The sequence below is a fragment of the Hylobates moloch genome, unplaced genomic scaffold (assembly GCF_009828535.3).
Source record: "Hylobates moloch isolate HMO894 unplaced genomic scaffold, HMol_V3 SCAFFOLD_23, whole genome shotgun sequence".
NCBI lineage: Eukaryota > Metazoa > Chordata > Mammalia > Primates > Hylobatidae > Hylobates > Hylobates moloch.
Window position 1 is genome coordinate 15,165,681 of NW_026652298.1, and position 21,118 is coordinate 15,186,798.

Here is a 21,118-nt window from a genome sequence, read left to right on the forward strand (position 1 = left end):
ATCTATCACTTGCACCTGGGAGGCAGAGGTTGCAGTGAGCAGAGATCATGCCATTGCACTCCAGCCTGGGTGACAGAGCAAAACTCGGTCCCCAAAAATAAAAATAAATAAAAAGTAAAAATAAATCAATAAAAGAACACCTAAATTTCATAATACGTTTCACTCAAAAGATGTTTGAACTATCTTAAGTAGGAATCTGCTACCCTCACCAGATCGGAAGGGTTTTAACCTAGGCAGAAAAAATAGAATGTATAAGGCACAAAAAAGTGAGAGGTCAATTGGTGACATAGCTGAATGGATTCATGTAAGAGATGGATGAATGCTTGGAGATAGGCAGAGGAGATAGAAGTCCATAGTATAAACCCTAATGAAGAGATTTCTAAGGAGTTTACAGACTTAATTCCCTAGGGAGACATGAAAGATTTTTATGCTGAAAATGATTAAACTAAACATATTAGTATTCAATGATTTCTCCAATTTCAAAAGTCTTATTAACACCATATATATGAACTATTCACAGTCTTCTGCCACTCAATAAAATATTTATTTGCTTTTTCAGAAAAGGTTTATTTCATTATAGCTACTATTAAAAGTCAATAACTTACATTAATCTGTAACAAATTTTAAAACATCATTCTTTTGATTTAAAAAGTTGTACATATTCATCACAGAAAATTGAAAAAATTGTGAAAGGCAAAAAACCACCTACAATCCTAGCTGTCAGACATAAGCACTATCAATTTTAAACATAAATTAGATTCAAACAACTTAATCATCAGTGTTTTATTCATTCAACAATAAGTTGTATTTCATTAACTTCTTTGAAGGTCTTCAATACATTATATGAAAAGCTGACTTACTCCCATTATATGGATATAATATAAGAAATGTACTCTGGCTGGGTGCAGTGGCTCACACCCATAATCCTAGCATCTAATCGTCCCACTTGGGAGGCCGAGGTGGGCAGATTGCCTGAGCTCAGGAGTTCAAGACCAGCCTGGGCAACTTGGTGGCATCCCCTCTCTACTACAAATACAAAAAATTAGCTGGGCATGGTGGCACACACCTGTAGTCCCAGCTACTCTGAAGGCTAAGGCACAAGAATCACTTGAACCCAGGAAGCAGAGGTTGCAGTGAGCTGAGATCACACCACTGAACTACAGCCTGGGTGACAGAGAGAGACTCTTTCCCCCTGCCCCACCCCGCCCAAAAAAAATACATATACTTAATCCCATTTTATTGAATAACTAGGTTGCTTCTAGTTTTTCAATAAGTATAATGTGATAATGGCATTATTTCCATACATGTGCATACCTTTGAACTAAATAAGAAAATATGCTTCTAAACCCACCTAAAGTAGTTTCAAATATGATAATTTACATAAATGTCTTCTCTAAAACTTACCTTTTTCTTTTTAACACTTCTATCAGGCAGAGGAAAATGGTCTTCTAGAAACTCGCCCAAGGTACTCAAGAGTTTCTCCTTATATTCTTTTACATTAAGCATTTTAGTTTTCAGCTCATTAAAGATTCTAATAGATTTAAAAAATTAAGAGAAACATTTAACTGATAAAACACATATGTACATGTAACTAGTTATCACGAAGTTGATCAAACTTTGTTAAAACTTCATTTGCTCAAACCAAATAACTACCTTTTTGAAAATAAAATTGTCTATATAACAAGTAGAGAAACCAAAGGTACAGTCAAGTCAAGTCACTCATAAAAGATCATATAATAGCTAATAGTTAACAAAAGTTAGGGCAAGACTCCTGATTCCTGGTAACATTTAACTTCATCTATGTTTCATGTAACACAAAAAATAAAATACTTTTCCTATTTTAAAAACCTAGAACATAAAATTAATACCTTGATTCAGAAAATGTTTCAACCTTATTTTTCAATTCACTGTGTAGTACATTAAGAGATTCCATTATCTGTTGCTGTTCATCCAACCACTGTTGTTCCCTTTCGACATGGAAAAACAAAACAACCAATGTCTGAATAAAACTTTAAATGCCACTTAATACATATATGAATGATTAATAGTAATTATAACATAAACAAACCTTTCTAAGTCTTCCTTTAACTTTTCATTCTTTGACTCCATAGTGGACAGTACCATTTCAAGATCTTGTCTCAGTTTTTGGAACTAGAATAAAATAATTCAAATTAATTGCTTGGTCTGTAATCCAACAGTTTTATTTCTGAACGATACTCAAATTTACATAGTGGTCCAGCATACTTCCATTCAGACATCAGTAGTAAAAAAGCCTAGCAGAAAGCATTTGAAAAGGTAAATATACAGTAGGTGCTAAATTTGTGGTAATATTCTATGGTTAAATTCAAAAATATAAGAGGTTTTGAGCAGTAAATTTTAATATCATATTGAAACGCAAAATAATGGTGTGTTTTCAGTAATCAGAGAGTAGGTACCTTTTCTTTCTTTTTTTTTTTTTTTTTTGAGACAGTCTTGCTCTGTCACCCAGGCTGGAGGGCAGTGGTGCCATCTCAGCTCACTGCAAGCTCCGCCTCCCGGGTCAAGCCATTCTCCTGCCCTAGCCTCCCGAGTAGCTGGGACTACAGGTGCCCGCCACCATGACAGGCTAATTTTTCGTGTTTTTAGTAGAGATGGGGTTTCACCATGTTAGCCAGGATGGTCTCGATCTCCTGACCTTGTGATCCGCCCGCCTCGGCCTCCCAAAGTGCTGGGATTACAGGTGTGAGCCACCGTGCCTGGCCTAGGTACCTTTTCTTTTATTTTTTGTTTTTATTTTTTGAGACGGAGTCTTGCTTTGTCGCCCAGGCTGGAATGCAGTGGCGTGAACTCGGCTCACTGCAACCTCTGCCTCCCGGGTTCCAGTGATTCTCCTGCCTTAGCCTCCCGAGTAGCTGGGAATACAGGCACGTGCCACCACGCCCAGCTAATTTTTGTATTTTTAGTACAGACGGGGTTTCACCACATTGGCCAGGCTGGTCTCGACCTCCTGACTTCATGATCCACCCGCCTCAGCCTCCCAAAGTACTGGGATTACAGGTGTGAGCCACCATGCCTGGCCCCAGGTATCTTTTCTAAGGAGACTGTACAAAACAGACACAAATGACTCACTCATTCAATATTTATTCAATCAATCATTTAATCAAATTTGTTGATCAATCATTGACTATTATGCACTGTTGAAGAAGGGAGAGATGCAAAACTGAACAGAACAAAGAGGGGAATCCAGATGTTTACTCCAGCAACGGTCAAGTGACATAAAGAAAAAAAAAATCAAAATAAAAGTAAAGGTATGAAGAGCAAGAAATGGATGTTTTAGGTAGTATGATATGGAAAGACTTCTCTGATGAGGTAACATTTAAATAACAGAGAAAGAAGACAAAGGAAAACATCATGTTATTCTCTAGCAAAAGAATGTTCCAGGGAAAGGGAATAGTAAGTACAAAGGCCAAGGGGCAGAAGCATGCTTGAGAGATTTCAGGAACAACAAAGACTAAAGAGAATTACAATAAGCATTAGTGTTCCATTCTCCTGATCACAAGGGTTTCCATTAGCTTTTTCTAAACATAAATCAGTGATAAGTTAAACATGTATATTACAAACCCAAAGTAACTATGAAAACAAAGAAAATAAATAACTAATAAGCCAATACTGATAATTAGAGACCAGCCTGGGCAACATGGCAAAACTCTGTCTCTATAAATAAATACAAAAATTAGCCAGGCATGGTGCCACATGCCTGTAGTCCCAGCTACTTGGAAGGCTGAGGCGGGAGGATCACTTGAGGCCAGGAGGTGGAGGCTGCAGTGAGCTGAGATCATACCACTGCATGCCAGCCTGGGTAACAATGCAAGACCCTGCCTCAACAACAACAACAACAACGACAACAACAACAACACACACAATCCAAGAAAGTGGGAAAAGAAGAAAACAGGAACAGAAAAACAGTAGGATGAAAAGGAAGATAAATCAAGGCCAAGCCTGGTGACTCATTCCTGTAATTCTACCACTTTAGGAGGCTAAGGTGAAAGGGTTGTTTGAGGTCAGCAGTTTAAGGCTGCAGTGAGCTATGATATCAACACTGCATCCAGCCTAGGCAATGGAGCGAGCTCCTCTGCTCCCAACCCTCCCTCCCCCCAAAAAATATAAATCAATAACATAGTTTTCAATGCAATCATATTGATTATATTAAATATGGTCTAACAATGGCATTAAATTGAAAAATAATAGAAAGGTATCTAGAAATCTTTGCAACTATTTGGATACCAAAAACATACATCTAAATAATCCACGGGTCAAAGAAGCAACCAATATGAAAATAGCAAATTATTATAACTGAATAGAAATAAAAACATTAACATCAAAATTTGTCTTTTTTTCATCCCCCAAACAATGGACATGCAACATCAAGATTTCTGGGATGAAGCAAAAGCAGTAATCAGATGAGAATTCAGAGCACTAAAAATGTATTTTTTTTTTTTTTTTGAGACGGAATCTCACTCTGTTGTCAGGCTGGAGTGCAGTGGCACTATCTCGGCTCACTGCAACCTCCGCCTCCCGGGTTCAAGCGATTCTCCTGCTTCAGCCTCCCGAGTAGCTGGGACTACAGGTGAATGCCACCATGCCCAGCTAATTTTTGTATTTTTAGTACAGATGGGGTTTCACCATGTTGGCCAGGATGGTCTTGATCTCCTGACCTCATGATCTGCCCACCTCAGCCTCCCAAAGTGTTGGGATTACAGGCGTGAGCCACTGCGCCCGGCCTAAAAGCCTATTTTAAAAGAAAAGAAAGCTCTCAAATTAATAACCTCAGCTTCTATCATAAGAAATATGAAAAAGAGTAAATAAAACCCACAGTAAGTTGAGGAAATAATAACAACAAAGAAGTTAAATCAGTACAAAATAAAAAAATAAAAATAAGGAAAAAGCAATGAAAATTGGTTTTTTGAGAATGTCAATAAAATCAGATTAATTACAGGGTGGGGAGGACATAAATCACCAATATCAGAAATGAGAGAGGTGACATCACTACAAACATTAAAATGATAATGGAGAAATGTTATGGACAATCTTGTCACTAAATTTAACAAATCAGATGAATAAATTCTTTGAGACACATAAACTACCAAAGCTCATTTAGACAAATAAGAAACATGACTAGCTCCAGAGATATAGAATTTGTAATTAAAAATTTTCACAGAAAAATTTTTTTCATCTCTAAATTTTTATTCAGTTTATGAGAAAATTTTAGGCCCAGATGGTTTCATCTGTGAATTCAAACAAATACTTCAGGAATAAAAAATTACTATTCTATACAAACTCTTTTGAAGAGGAGAGAATACTTCCTAATTTGTTCTATGAGGCTGGTATTACCCTTATATCAAAGCCTAACAAAGACATCACAAAAAAGAAAACCACAGACCAATATTCCTCATGAACACAGAAGCAAAAATCTCATAAAATTTCAGCAAATTAAATTCAGCAATAAATAAGAAAGATTAATATAGCATGGCAAAGTGGGGTTTATCACAGGAATATGCAGTTAAGCAGACAGATAAAATCAATTATTGTATTTTTAGTAGAGATGGGGTGGTGGTAGGTCATGCCTGTAATCCCAGAACTTTCGGAGGCTGAGGCGAGCAGATTACCTGAGGTAGGGAGTTTGAGACCAGCCTGACCAACATGGAGAAACCCTGTCTCTACTAAAAATACAAAATTAGCCAGGCGTGGTGGAACATGCCTGTAATCCCAGCTACTTGGGAGGCTGAAGCAGGAGAATTGCTTGAACCTGGGAGGTGAAGACTGCAGTGAGCTGAGATCACACCATTGCACTCCAGTCTGGACAACAAGAGCAAAACTCCATCTCCAAAAAAAAAAAAAAAAAATCAATTTTAAAAATCAATCAATGTAATTCATCATATCAACAGATTTAAAAAAGGAGAAAAACATTTAATAACCTATAAATTCAGGAAGAGTAAGTGACAAAATTCAGTATTAACTTGTGATTTTAAAATAAAAGACTTAGGCCAGGGGTGGTGGCTCACGCCTGTAATCTCAGCACCTTGGGAGGCTGAGGACCTGAGGTTAAGAGTTCAAGACCAGCCTGGCCAAAATGGTGAAACCCCGTCTCTACTAAAAATACATAAATTAGCCCAAAGCGGTGACAGGTGCCTGTAATCCAAGCTACTCGGGAGGCTGAAGCAGAATTGCTTGAACCCAGGAGGCAGAGACTGCAGTGAACTGAGATCATGCCATTGCACTCCAGCCTGGGTGACAGAGTAAGACCCTGTATCAAAATAAATAAATAAATAAATAAATAAATAAATAAGTAAAATAACATAACATAAAATAAAATAAGACTTCATGAACTGTAACAGAAGAAAATTTCCGCAATCTGATTAAAAGTGTCTATGAAAAACCCACTGCTAACATCACACTTAATGGTGAAAGTGCAAATGCTTTCCGATAACATCAGGAACAAGGCAAAGATGTCTATTCTTACCGTTTCTATTCAATACTTTACTGAAGTACAAGTTCTAGGACAGCAAATTAACCCCCCAAAAAGATATAAAAATCATACAGAAGGGAAAAGATATGTATAACTGTGTTTGATCTCAGATAATGAGTATGTAGAATAAAAGTTTCTCAAGTTCACTGGATACAAAATCAATATATAAATATTAATTGTATGTGTATTTATTAGTAATAAATAAAAATTGAAATTTAAGGCCGGGTGCAGTGCCTCACGCCTGTAATCCCAGCACTTTGGGAGGCCGAGGCGGGCAGATCATGAGGTCAGGAGATCAAGACCATCCTGGCTAAAATGGTGAAATCCCATCTCTACTAAAAATACAAAACAAAATTAGCCAGGCGTGGTGGTGGGGGCCTGTAGTCCCAGCTACTCAGGAGGCTGAGGCAGGAGAACGGCGTGAACCCGGGAGGTGGAGCTTGCAGTGAGCTGAGATGGCACCACTGCACTCTAGCCTGGGTGAGAGAGCGAGACTCCGTCTCAACAAAAAAAAAAAGAAAAAGAAAAAAATTGAAATTTAAAAGAATACCATTTAATAGTCAAAATTATGAAATAATAAAGGGATGAATTTGACAAAAGATGTGCAAAACCTGTATGCTGAAAACTACAAAACACTGGTGAGACAAAATGTTTAAATACCAAATAAATGGGGACCTAAATAAATACAAAGATGATACAGTGCTTATGGATCTGCATTCAGCCTAAGTATGTTAAAGATAGCAATCTTCCACAAATTAACCTATAGACTCAGGGAAATTTCAATCAAAGTTCCAGCTTTTTATGGGGCACAATGACAAACCATTTCCAAAAGTTACATGGAAATATGAAACAATTTTGAAAAGAACAACAAAGTTAGAGAATTCATAACACTCGATTTCAAGACTTATTTTAAAGCTTCGGTAAAAAACATAATGTGGTATTGGCTTAAAGACGGAAACAGAACAAAAAAACAGAAATATCCAAAGCACAGAATAGAGAAAAACAGAGTTCAGAAATAGATACACATATATACAGTCATTAATTTTCAACAAAAGTGTAAAGGAAATTCAAAAAAGAAAACATAGTTTCTTCAACAAATACCACTGGAACAGTCAGTATCCAAATGAAAACAAATGACCCTATATCACTAACTCATACTATATATACATAAACATTAACTCAAAATGGATCATGAACCTAAATACTGAAACCTAAAACTTAAAAACTTTTAACAGAAAACACAGGAGAAAATCTTTGTGACTCTGAGTTGGGCAAACAGTTCTTACTTAGATTTGAGCTCAGACCTTAATAGAAAACTTGATTAAATGGAGTTAATCAAATTAGGAACTTAAGTTCTCCAAAACACCACAGAGAAAATGAAAAGAAGTCAGGCACCATGGCTCATGCCTGTAGTTCCAGCACTTTGGGAGGCTGAAGCAGGCAGATCACTTGAGCCTAGGAGTGCAGACAAGCCTGGGCAACATTGCAAATCCCATCTCTACAAAAAAATACAAAACTTAGCCAGACATGGTGGTACACACCCATAGTCCCAGCTACTCAGGAGGCTGAGGTAGGAGAATCCCTTGAGCCTGAGGTCAAGGTTATAATGAACTGAGATGATGCCACTGCAGTGCAGCCTGAGTGACAGAACAAAACCTTGTCAAGGATGGAAGGAAGGGAGAGAGAGAGGGAGGGAGGGAGGTGAAAAGACAATTGTGCAGGAAAGAGTTAACTCAGCAGACCTACACTGCAAAAACCTTGGACATTACTAAAGCCGGTCTTCAGAACTGCCCTTGGTCAGTTCCCTGAAAATAAGCTTTGAGCCCTTGGAATACTCTGCTTGATGAGCATTTTTCTATGTCTAGAGCCTTGGGTCACATGGCACCAGCTTGATTAGAGAGTTTATGCTAACTATGTGATTTGTGTTAAATGCATTTTTACTCTAGGCGGATGGAGTATACATAGTTAAGGTCAGTTACACAAGCACTGCATGCATACCTGACTGACCCCCAATAAAAACCCTAAACAAGGCTCAAGTGAGATTCCCTGGCTGCCAACTCGCCACGTCACACATAGTTGCAGGGAGAATTAAGCACATCCACACAACTCTACTGGGAAAAAACTCCTGTAAGCTTATCCCATGTGCCTTTTCCTTTGTTCACTGTAATGTTCTCTCTCACTTTAATAAGCTGCAACCAAGAAAACAGCAGTTCTTCTGAGTCCAGTGAGTCTATCCCACAAATCATTGCACCTGAGGGTAGTCTTAGAGAAAACTCTGACACAACTAGCATTACAAATGAGATTTGCTATAACTCCTGCTAGCTAAAACATGAGGAAAGCACTGTTTGAGAAAAGGAAGGATTACAGGGTGGGTAAAGTTTGATGCCAGATGGTTACTGAGTCACCGATGGTATAAAACAACAGCTGCACTGCGGTAACTTACTGTAGGTAGAAGTTACCAGTAAAATATACAATGATAGAACCAGCTCCTGTAGAGCTGGCCCACTGAATATACAACAAAATGTAAAATGAGAAGCAAGCTAAATATACAATCCCCTTCTTATTTTTAACTGTAATGAAAAATAGCTAAAATGAAAGTTTTGGGGACAGATTCTGGCACTGCATCAAGTTTGGATTTTGGTCACTCTAAGCTACAGTTGCTAGTTTGGGGTTGCTAAGAGTTGCTACGAAAGGGAAAAATTTTGCTGGATCATCTACCATGGGTCATTCTAAATTTATTGTGTTGGAAATTTGGTGGATCTTTTTCAATGTAAAGAATCATTATCTTAGCCAAGCACAGTGGCTCACGCCTGTAATCTCAGCACTTTGGGAGGCCAAGGTGGAAGGACTGCTTGAGACCAGGAAATTCAACACCAGCCTGAACAACATAGTGAGACCCCATCTCTACAAAAAACCAAAAATAAAAAATAAAAAAATTAGCCAGGCATAGTGACACACACCTGTACTCCTAGCTACTTGGGAAGCTAAGGCAGGAAGATCATTTGACCCCAGCAGTTTGAGATGAGACAGCTATAATCTTACTGCACTCCAACCGGGGCAATACAGTAATAACCTGTTTCAAAGAAAAAAAATATATATATATATAGGGGTGGGGGGGAGGAGAATAATTGTCTTTTATTCTGAGAAAAAATGTCCATGTATTATTTCTTGCCTTCAATTTTTTAATATTCTGCAACTTATAACGGTAAAATTTCATAATTCGACTTTAGCTTTATTTCTTCTATTATTCCAATTGTCCTTTTTTCCCATTCCTCACCCATTATTTACATTTCCATGACTATAGAAACTTGGTTGCCATTGTGGTAGCGTTAAGAGGTAGGGTCTTTGGGAAGCAATTGGGTCGTGGGGGCTCCACCCTCATGAAGTGATTAATGCCATAATTGCCAGAGTAGGTTAGTTATCCTGGGAGTTCAGCCCTCCCTTTTCCTGTCTCTTGTATTCACTTCCACCTTCTATCGTTTTGCCGTGCTATAATACAGTAAGATGGCCCTCCCTCACCAAAAACAGCACCATGCTCTTAGATTCTCAACCTTTTTAAGTTCTGCAGTTAAAAAAAGTTGGAACTTTGTTCTGTTGGAGTTAAAGTGAGAGGAAACATTAATACAAAGAAAAAGGCACATGGGATAAGCTTATATGAGTTCTTTCCTAGTAGAGTTGCATAGATGTGCTCAATTCTCCCTGCAACTATGTATGAACAGACTTTTTAAATAAACTTTTTCAGCTATAGGTGAACAAACTTGCTTCTTTTTTTTTTTTTTTTTTTTTTTTTTTGAGACGGAGTCTCGCTCTGTCATCCAGGCTGGAGTCCAGTGGCGTGATCTCGGCTCACCGCAAGGTCCGCCTCCTGGGTTCACACCATTCTCCTGCCTCAGCCTCCCAAGTAGCTGGGACTACAGGAACCCATCACCACGCCCGGCTAATTTTTTTGTATTTTAGTAGAGATGGGGTTTCACTGTGCTAGCCATGATGGTCTCTCCTGACCTCGTGATCCGCCCACCTCAGCTTCCCAAAGTGCTAGGATTACAGGTGTGAGCCACCACGCCCGGCCAGTGAATAAACTTTTAAAAAATAAATTATCCAGTCTGTGATGGCTCTGCAATAGCAGAAGAAAACAGACTAAGACAGCAGTTTTTTTTGGCTGGCTTTTTTCATTTAGCATGTTTTCAAGGTACATCCATATTTTAGCATGTATCTCTACTTCATTTCTTTTTATTGTCCAATAATGTGCCACTGTTAGGATATACTGCATTTTATTCATTCATCAATTGATGGATATTTGAGGTTGTTTTCCCTTTTTGCCTGTAAGAAAAATGATGCTATGAACATTCATGTGTAACTTTTCGTGTGGATACATACATGTTTTCATTCCTCCTGGGTATATATCCAGGAATGGAACTGCTGCGACATACAGTTACTCTTTTACCTTTTGAGAAATTTCCACACTGCTTTCTAAAATAGTATACCATTTTACATTGCCACTAGCAATGTATTGCTATTCCAATTTTTGTACTTCTTTACCAACCCATATTATTGTCTGTTCTTTGATTATAGCCATCCTAGACGGTGTAAAGTGGTCCTTTTTAAAAAACTGGCATTGTTATTTTGTGGGATCAAAATTTTTTCTTATCCTGTGGATGGTATTATTTCTTTAAATTCTCGTTGGTTCCCTGAATTGTCTCTCCTTGAGGCTCATCTTTGTTCAGTTGTTTCAAACTTCTGTCTTTCAACTTGGAGACATTTCCCAGATGTGTATGATCCTCGTCTGGACATTCCTATTTAAAACTCAAAAACTTACTATGAATGCTACGTTTATGAATAAGGCTTTATGATGTGTGGCCACCCTGCTTTTTCACTGGGTACTCCATATACTATTACTTAGAAATATTTTCTTTTCAAAATATTTTATCTATCTAAGGCTATGTTCTTTTTTGATTAGCAATTTCTTTAAGTCATTTTTCTCTTCTCACTTTTACTATACATTCAAGAGAAGCCAAGCCATACCTTCAACACTTCGTTTAAATATTTTCTCAGGGAAAGATTCAACTTCATTCCTCGTAAGTTTTATCTTTCATAAAACACTAGGGACCTCTGCAGACAGAGCAATGGAGGGAACTAGCAGTACACCATGCAGAATAAAAATGTTAACTTGATCTTTCTGACTTTTGACCTGCACACCACCCCTACTAACCACCCAACCTGGTATCCCTGAGTCAAGAGCCTCACTAGTTTCATTTCTCCATTTCATATACTTCCAGTTTTCAGGTACATAGGTAAGAAGTTAGCAACAGTAAGCTAAGAAGATTTAACCATCTATATTCTGACTTTAAAGAAATAGCCTTGATTTTAGCTCCACACTTGAACTCTGAGTTTTGCAGTAACAGGTTCCTTCAAATCCCAAGACTTTCTTCAATTTTGTGGGGGCAAACTCTTTTCATCATGATTTCTGTCTCTAGGCACATACTTACCTCTTTCCATGCTCTACAACTTGTAAAAATTTGTTTGCTTCCATCTTCTCTTCTATATTTTAACCTTATGAACTGACACTTTAAAAACATGACATTATTGACATTTAAGTTTTGAGAAAGTGTCTATGATCTTTGTCTGGACATTCATATTTAAAACTTGAAAATTCATGTCTTCCTCACATGCAAAAATACATTCATTCCATCCCAATAGCCACAAAAGTCTTAGCTTATTCTACCAACAAGTCAAAGGTTTGAAGTCTAACATCTCATCTAAATATGATTTAAATTAAATGAATAAAATTCACAGTACAATAGATTTTGAAGCAAATTGATTCCAACTGTGAACTTGTGAAATCAAACATGTTATGGGCTTCAAAAATACAATGGTAGGAGGGACATAGGATAGACATTCCTATTCCAAAAGAAAGAAATAGGAAAGAAGGGGTAACATGTCCCAATTAACTCCCAACACAATAGGGTAAACAACATTAAATCTTAAGGCCCAAGAATAATCTTTAGTTCAATGCTGTCTTCAAGGCCCACTAGGGTGAAGTTGGCTCTGCCCCTGCAGCTTTGCTGAGCAGGGGTTTGGGGACCCACAGCTCTGAGCATCCTTGTTCCCACAGCTTAGAAAAATGGCCCTCCAGCAGCTCTCTGTCTGTGCTTCACTCACAGTATCGCTGTGCCTGGACATCATGGCTCTCCTGAAGTCATAAGCTCAAGGCTCTGCCAGGAGGCTCCTTCCTTTAAAACCCAGGTGGAACCAGCCATTACCCCTGGCTTGCGCTTTCTGCACCCTGGAGGAGATATGACCCTCCAGAAGGGTGACCACTGCAGCCTCTGCCACACCTAGACACACTGAAGCTGCACCTGGGGCAACTGATGAACACAGTCTATGTATAGGAAGCAGAGCCCACAACATGAGTTCATGCTAGGCAGTATGGCCCAAGGTCCCACAGACTTCTGTAGCCCTTACATTGCATTCTTCCATTGTCTTGAACAACAGCACCTGGCTTCAGTTGAGATGGCTGACTAATCTCCTTATCAGACGGTCATTTGGCCACACCCTTTAAGTTCTTTCCCGAACAGCCTTTCTCATTCTTTACAGTACGGATAGGCTGACAATTTTTCAAACACTTAAATTCAGCTTCATTTTTTATTAGCAATTTAAGTCATTTTTAGCTTCCCACATTTTACTATACAGTCAAGAGAAGCCAAGCCATACCTTCAACACTTTTCTTAAATATTTCCTCAAAGATTCAACTTCATTCCTGTAAGTTCTATCTTTCACAAACACTAGGGCAGGAATGCAATTCAGCTCTCTGCCTCTTTGTAATAAGAATGATATTTACTCCACTGTGCAATAACATTGTGATATTGTAAAATATATATTTGGTCTTTATCCCTATTGTGGTATCTTTTCATATGCATGAGCTGACTGATGGCTGGGAGCCCCTCAGTAACATCAGGATGGGGGCTGGTCATAAAAAAAGACCAAAACCTGACTAGAGGGTTAGGACTTTCAGCACCACCCCTCAAAACTCTGGGGACGGGAGAAGAATTGAGAGTTAAGCTGGTAATCAATGGCAAATGACTTAATCAATCGTACCTACATAATGAAGCTTCCATAAAACCCCAAAAGAACTGGGTTTGGGGAGCTTCTACATAGCTGAACACAGGCAAGTTTCCGGAGAGTACCATGTCCAGAGATGGCATGGAAGATCCATGTCCCTTCCACCATGACTTGCCCTACACATCTTTTCCATTTGGCTGTTCAACTGTATCCTTTTTTTTTTTTTTTTTTTGAGACAGGGTTTCACTCTGTTGCCCAGGCTGGAAGGCAGTGATGTGACCATGGCTCACTTCAGCCTCAACCTCCCAGGCTCAAGCAATCTTCCCACCTCAGCCTTCCAAGTATCTGGGACTACAGGCACACACCACCACACACAGAAGATTTTTGTATTTTTTTTGTAGGGACAGGCTTTTGCCATATTGCCCGGGCTGGTCTTGAACACTTAGGCTCAAGTGATCCATCCTCTTCAGATTCCCAAAGTGCTGGGATTATAGGTGTGAGCCACCACACCCAGCCATATATCCTTTGTAATATCTCTTATGACACCTGAGTAAATGAAAGTTAAGTTTATCTCTCAGTTCTGTGAGCCGCTCTGGCAAATTAATCAAAGCTGAAGAGGAGGGGATCATGGAAACCCCTGATTTATAGCCAGTCAGAATACAGGCAACAATCTATTACTGGCAACTGGTATCTGAAACTGGGGTCAGGTATGTGGGACTGAGCGCTCAACCTGTGGGATCTGATGCTACCTCCAAGCAGATTGTGTCAGAACTGAAGAGAATTAAGAGGACACCCAATTGGTGTGTAGGAGAGAATCGTCTTCTGCAGAATCCGCCAAAGAATTGGTTGCTGGTGAGAATTCCCCACACATTTTGGTAACCAGAGGTGCTACGTTGTATTGAGTGGTGAGGGAGACTAGGAAAAACACTTTGATTTTTTTCCTATCTATTCTTAGACACATGTTCTTTCTTTCCAGGTGAGACCTATCGAAATGGCCATTACTGTGCATATTTCTACCAACATTCTTTTCAGGACTATTCTGGTATTATCTAAGAAAACTGAGGCTATCTCTACAGCTCTCTTATAACCTCAGTTCCCAACAGAATCGCCTTTAAAGGTCTGCTCACAGCAATGTAGGCTTTTGCACGCATTTCAAAATTCTTCCAGCTTCTACTGATTACCCAGTTTCAAAGGTGCTTCCATACTTTTCGGTATCTGTTATATAGTACCACCTCCACTTCTCAGTACCAACTTTCTGTCATAGTCCATTCGGTCTCCTATAACAAAATACTACACACTGGACAGCTTATAAAAATTTATTTCTCTATGTAGGGTTGGAGCCAAGATGGCCGAATAGGAACAGCTCCGGTCTACAGCTCCCAGCGTGAGCGACACAGAAGACGGGTGATTTCTGCATTTCCGTTTGAGGTACCGGGTTCATCTCACTAGGGAGTGCCAAACACTGGGTGCAGGACAGTTGGTGCAGCACACTGTGCACGAGCCGAAGCAGGGTGAGGCATTGCCTCACTCGGGAAGCGCAAGGGGTCAGGGAGTTCCCTTTCCTAGTCAAAGAAAGGGGAAACAGACGGCACCTGGAAAATCGGGTCAGTCCCACCCTAATACTGCGCTTTTCCAACGGGCTTGGAAAACGGCACACCAGGAGATTGTGTCCTACACCTGGCTTGGAGGGTCCTATGCCCATGGAATCTCGCTGATTGCTAGCACAGCAGTCTGAGATCAACCTGCAAGGCGGCAGCAAGGCTGGGGGAGGGGCGCCCGCCATTGCCCAGGCTTGCTTAGGTAAATAAAGCAGCTAGGAAGCTCAAACTGCCTGGAGCCCACCACAGCTCAAGGAGGCCTGCCTGCCTCTGTAGGCTCCACCGCTGGGGGCAGGACACAGACAAACAAAAATTCAGCAGGAACCTCTGCAGACTTAAATGTTCCTGTCTGACAGCTTTGAAGAGAGTAGTGGTTCTCCCAGCACGCAGCTGGAGATCTGAGAACGGACAGACGGCCTTCTAAAGTGGGTCCCTGACCCCTGAGCAGCCTAACTGGGAGGCACCCCCCAGTAGGGACAGACTGACACCTCACTCGGCCAGGTACTCCTCTGAGACAAAACTTCCAGAGGAACTATCAGACAGCTGAATTTGTGGTCTCACGAAAATCCGCTGTTCTGCAGCCACCACTGCTGACACCCAGCCAAACAGGGTCTGGAGTGGACCTCTAGCAAACTCCAACAGACCTGCAGCTGAGGGTCCTGTCTGGTAGAAGGAAAACTAACAAACAGAAAGGACATCCACACCAAAAACCCATCTGTACATCACCATCATCAAAGACAAAAAGTAGATAAAACCACAAAGATGGGGAAAAAACAGAGCAGAAAAACTGGAAACTCTAAAAAGCAGAGCACCTGTCCTCCTCCAAAGGAATGCATCTCCTCACCAGCAACGGAACAAAGCTGGATGGAGAATGACTTTGACGAGTTGAGAGAAGAAGGCTTCAGACGGTCAAACTACTCTGAGCTACGGGAGGAAATTCAAAACAATAGCAAAGAAGTTAAAAACTTTGAAAAAAAAATTAGACGAATGGATAACTAGAATAACCAATGAAGAGAAGGGCTTAAAGGAGCTGATGGAGCTGAAAGCCAAGTTTTGAGAACTACGCGAAGATTGCAGAAGCCTTGGTAGCCGATGTGGTCAACTGGAAGAAAGGGTATCAGTGATGGAAGATGAAATCAATGAAATGAAGCGAGAAGGGAAGTTTAGAGAAAAAAGAATAAAAAGAAACGAACAAAGCCTCCAAGAAATTTGGGACTATGTGAAAAGACCAAACCTACGTCTGATTGGTGTACCTGAAAATGACGGGGAGAATGGAACCAAGTTGGAAAACACTCTGCAAGATATTATCCAGGAGAACTTCCCCAATCTAGCAAATCAGGCCAACATTCAAATTCAGGAAATAAAGAGAACGCCACAAAGATACTCCTCGAGAAGAGCAACTCCAAGACACATAATTGTCAGATTCACCAAAGTTGAAATGAAGGAAAAAATGTTAAGGGCAGCCAGAGAGAAAGGTCGGGTTACCCACAAAGGGAAGCCCATCAGACTAACAGCTGATCTCTCGGCAGAAACTCTACAAGCCAGAAGAGAGTGGGGGCCGATATTCAACATTCTTAAAGAAAAGAATTTTCAACCCAGAATTTCATATCCAGCCAAACTAAGCTTCATAAGTGAAGCAGAAATAAAATACTTTACAGAGAAGCAAATGCTGAGTGATTCTGTCACCACCAGGCCTGCCCTAAAAGAGCTCCTGAAGGAAGCAGTAAACACGGAAAGGAACAACCGGTACCAGCCACTGCAAAAACATGCCAAATTGTAAAGACCATCGAGGCTAGGAAGAAACTGCATCAACTAACGAGCAAAATAACCAACTAACATCATAATGACAGGATCAAATTCACACATAACAATATTAACTTTAAATGTAAATGGGCTAAATGCTCCAATTAAAAGACACAGACTGGCAAAGTGGATAAGGAGTCAAGAACCATCAGTGTGCTGTATTCAGGAATCCCATCTCACGTGCAGAGACACACATAGACTCAAAATAAAGGGATGGAGGAAGATCTATCAAGCAAATGGAAAACAAAAAAAGGCAGGGGTTGCAATCCTAGTCTCTGATAAAATAGACTTTAAACCAACAAAGATCAAAAGAGACAAAGAAGGCCATTACATAATGGTAAAGGGATCAATTCAACAAGAAGAGCTAACTGTCCTAAATATATATGCACCCAACACAGGAGCACCCAGATTCATAAAGCAAGTCCTGAGTGACCTACAAAGGGACTTAAACTCCCACACAATAATAATGGGAGATTTTAACACCCCACTGTCAACATTAGACAGATCAATGAGACAGAAAGTTAAGAAGGATATCCAGGAATTGAACTCAGCTCTGGACAAAGTGGACCTAACAGACATCTAAAGAACTCTCCACCTCAAATCAACAGAATATACATTTTTTTAGCACCACACCACACCTATTCCAAAATTGACCACATAGTTGGAAGTAAAGCTCTCCTCAGCAAATGTAAAAGAACAGCAATTATAACAAACTGTCTCTCAGACCACAGTGCAATCAAACTAGAACTCAGGATTAAGAAACTCACTCAAAACCGTTGAACTACATGGACGCTGAACAACCTGCTCCTGAATGACTATTGGGTACATAAGGAAATGAAGGCAGAAATAAAGATGTTCTTTGAAACCAACGAGAACAAAGACACAACATACCAGAATCTCTGGGACACATTCAAAGCAGTGTGTAGAGGGAAATTTATAGCACTAAATGCCCACAAGAGAAAGCAGGAAAGATCCAAAATTGACACCCTAACATCACAATTAAAAGAACTAGAAAAGCAAGAGCAAACACATTCAAAAGCTAGCAGAAGGCTAGAAATAACTAAAATCAGAGCAGAACTAAAGGAAATAGAGACACAAAAAAGCCTTCAAAAAATTAATGAATCCAGGAGCTGGTTTTTTGAAAAGATCCACAAAATTGATAGACCACTAGTAAGACTAATAAAGAAGAAAAGAGAGAAAAATCAAATAGATGCAATAAAAAATGAAAAAGGGGATATCACCACCGATCCCACAGAAATACAATCTACCATCAGGGAATACTACAAACACCTCCACGCAAATAAACTAGAAAATCTAGAAGAAATGGATAAATTCCTCGACAAATACACCCTCCCAAGATTAAACCAGGAAGTAGTTGAATCTCTGAATAGACCAATAACAGGTTCTGAAATTGTGGCAATAATCAATAGCTTACCAACCAAAAAGAGTCCAGGAACTGATGGATTCACAGCCGAATTCTACCAGAGGTACAAGGAGGAACTGGTACCATTCCTTCTGAAACTATTCCAATCGATAGAAAAAGAGGGAATCCTCCCTAACACATTTTATGAGGCCAGCATCATCCTGATACCAAAGCCTGGCAGAGACATAACCAAAAAAGAGAATTTCAGGCCAGTATCCTTGATGAACATTGAGGCAAAAATCCTCAATAAAATACTGGCAAACCGAATCCAGCAGCACATCAAAAAGTTTATACACCATGATCAAGTGGGCTTCATCCCTGGGATGCAAGGCTGGTTCAACATATGCAAATCAATAAATGTAATCCAGCATATAAACAGAACCAAAGACAAAAATCACATGATTATCTCAATAGATGCAGAAAAGGCCTTTGGCAAAATTCAACAACTCTTCATGCTAAAAACTCTCAATAAATTAGGTATTGATGGGACGTATCTCAAAATAATAAAAGCTATCTATGACAAACCCACAGCCAATATCATACTGAATGGGCAAAAACTGGAAGCATTCCCTTTGAAAAAGGGCACAAGACAGGGATGCCCTCTCTCACCACTCCTATTCAACATAGTGCTGGAAGTTCTGGCCAGGGCAATCAGGCAGGAGAAGGAAATAAAGGGTATTCAATTAGGAAAAGAGGAAGTCAAATTGTCCCTGTTTGCAGATGACAAGTTTGTATATCTAGAAAACCCCACTGTCTCAGCCCCAAATCTCCTTAAGCTGATTAGCAACTTCAGCAAAGTCTCAGGATACAAAATCAATGTACAAAAATCACAAGCATTCTTGTACACCAATCACAGACAAACAGAGAGCCAAATCATGAGTGATCTCCCATTCACAACTGCTTCAAAGAGAATAAAACACCAAGGAATCCAACTTACGAGGGATGTGAAGGACCTCTTGAAGGAGAACTACAAACCACTGCTCAATGAAATAAAAGAGGATACAAACAAATGGAAGAACATTCCATGCTCATGGGTTGGAAGAATCAATATCGTGAAAATGGCCATACTGCCCAAGGTAATTTATAGATTCAATGCCATCCCCATCAAGCTACCAATGACTTTCTTCACAGAATTGGAAAAAATACTTTAAAGTTCATATGGAACCAAAAAAGAGCCCGCATCGCCAAGTCAATCCCAAGCCAAAAGAACAAAGCTGGAGGCATCACGCTACCTGACTTCAAACTATACTACAAGGCTACAGTAACCAAAACAGCATGGTACTGGTACCACAACAGAGACATAGATCAATGGAACAGAACACAGCCCTCAGAAATAATGCCGCATATCTACAACTATCTGATCTTTGACAAACCTGACAAAAACAAGAAATGGGGAAAGGATTCCCTATTTAATAAATGGTGCTGGGAAAACTGGCTAGCCATATGTAGAAAGCTGAAACTGGATCCCTTCCTTACACCTTATACAAAAATTAATTCAAGATGGATTAAAGACTTACATGTTAGACCTAAAACCATAAAAACCCTAGATGAAAACCTAGGCAATACCATTCAGGACATAGGCATGGGCAAGGACTTCATGTCTAAAACACCAAAAGCAATGGCAACAAAAGCCAAAATTGACAAATGGGATCTAATTAAACTAAAGAGCTTCTGCACAGCAAAAGAAACCACCATCAGAGTGAATAGGCAACCTACAGAATGGGAGAAAATTTTTGCAACCTACTCATCTGACAAAGGGCTAATATCCAGAATCTACAATGAACTCAAACAAATTTACAAGAAAAAAACAAACCACCCCATCAAAAAGTGGGCAAAGGATATGAACAGACACTTCTCAAAAGAAGACATTTATGCAGCCAAAAAACACATGAAGAAATGCTCATCATCACTGGCCATCAGAGAAATGCAAATCAAAACCACAATGAGATACCATCTCACACCAGTTAGAATGGCCATCATTAAAAAGTCAGGAAACAACAGGTGCTGGAGAGGATGTGGAGAAATAGGTACACTTTTACACTGTTGGTGGGACTGTAAACTAGTTCAACCATTGTGGAAGTCAGTGTGGAGATTCCTCAGGGATCTAGAACTAGAAATACCATGTGACCCAGCCATCCCATTACTGGGTATATACCCAAAGGACTATAAATCATGCTGCTATAAAGACACATGCACACGTATGTTTATTGCAGCACTATTCACAATAGCAGAGACTTGGAACCAACCCAAACGTCCAACAATGATAGACTGGATTAAGAAAATGTGGCACATATACACCATGGAATACTATGCAGCCATAAAAAATGATGAGTTCATTTCCTTTGTAGGGACATGGATCAAACTGGAAACCATCATTCTCAGTAAACTATTGCAAGGACAAAAAACCAAACACCGCAGGTTCTCACTCATAGGTGGGAATTGAACAATGAGAACTCATGGACACAGGAAGGGGAACATCACACTCCGGGGACTGTTGTGGGGTGTGGGGAGGAGGGAGGGACAGCATTAGGAGATATACCTAATGCTAAATGACGAGTTAATGGGTGCAGCAAACCAACATGGCACATGGATACATATGTAACAAACCTGCACATTGTGCACATGTACCCTAAAACCTAAAGTATAATAAAAAAAAAAAAAAAATTCTCACAATTCTGGCAGCTAGGAAGTCCAAGATTCAATGTCTACGGAAGGCCCACCTCTTCATAG

General features: G+C 39.7%; 1 protein-coding gene across 6 annotated transcripts in view; it reads right to left on the reverse strand.

Annotated features, from left to right (window-relative positions):
* CENPK (centromere protein K) overlaps positions 1–21,118 on the reverse strand; it is a 94,943-nt gene that overhangs the window by 52,648 nt on the left and 21,177 nt on the right. For all 6 annotated transcript variants that reach the window (XR_009211754.1, XM_032145173.1, XM_032145172.2 and 3 more), the window contains 3 exons: positions 2,069–2,151; positions 1,869–1,967; positions 1,405–1,531 (listed from right to left, as the gene is read on the reverse strand). Coding sequence is in view for 5 of the 6 variants with exons in the window: in XM_032145173.1 (XP_032001064.1) it covers positions 1,405–1,531; positions 1,869–1,967; positions 2,069–2,151 (309 nt within the window). In the remaining variant the exon portion in view is untranslated. The remainder of the gene's footprint in view (positions 1–1,404; positions 1,532–1,868; positions 1,968–2,068; positions 2,152–21,118) is intronic.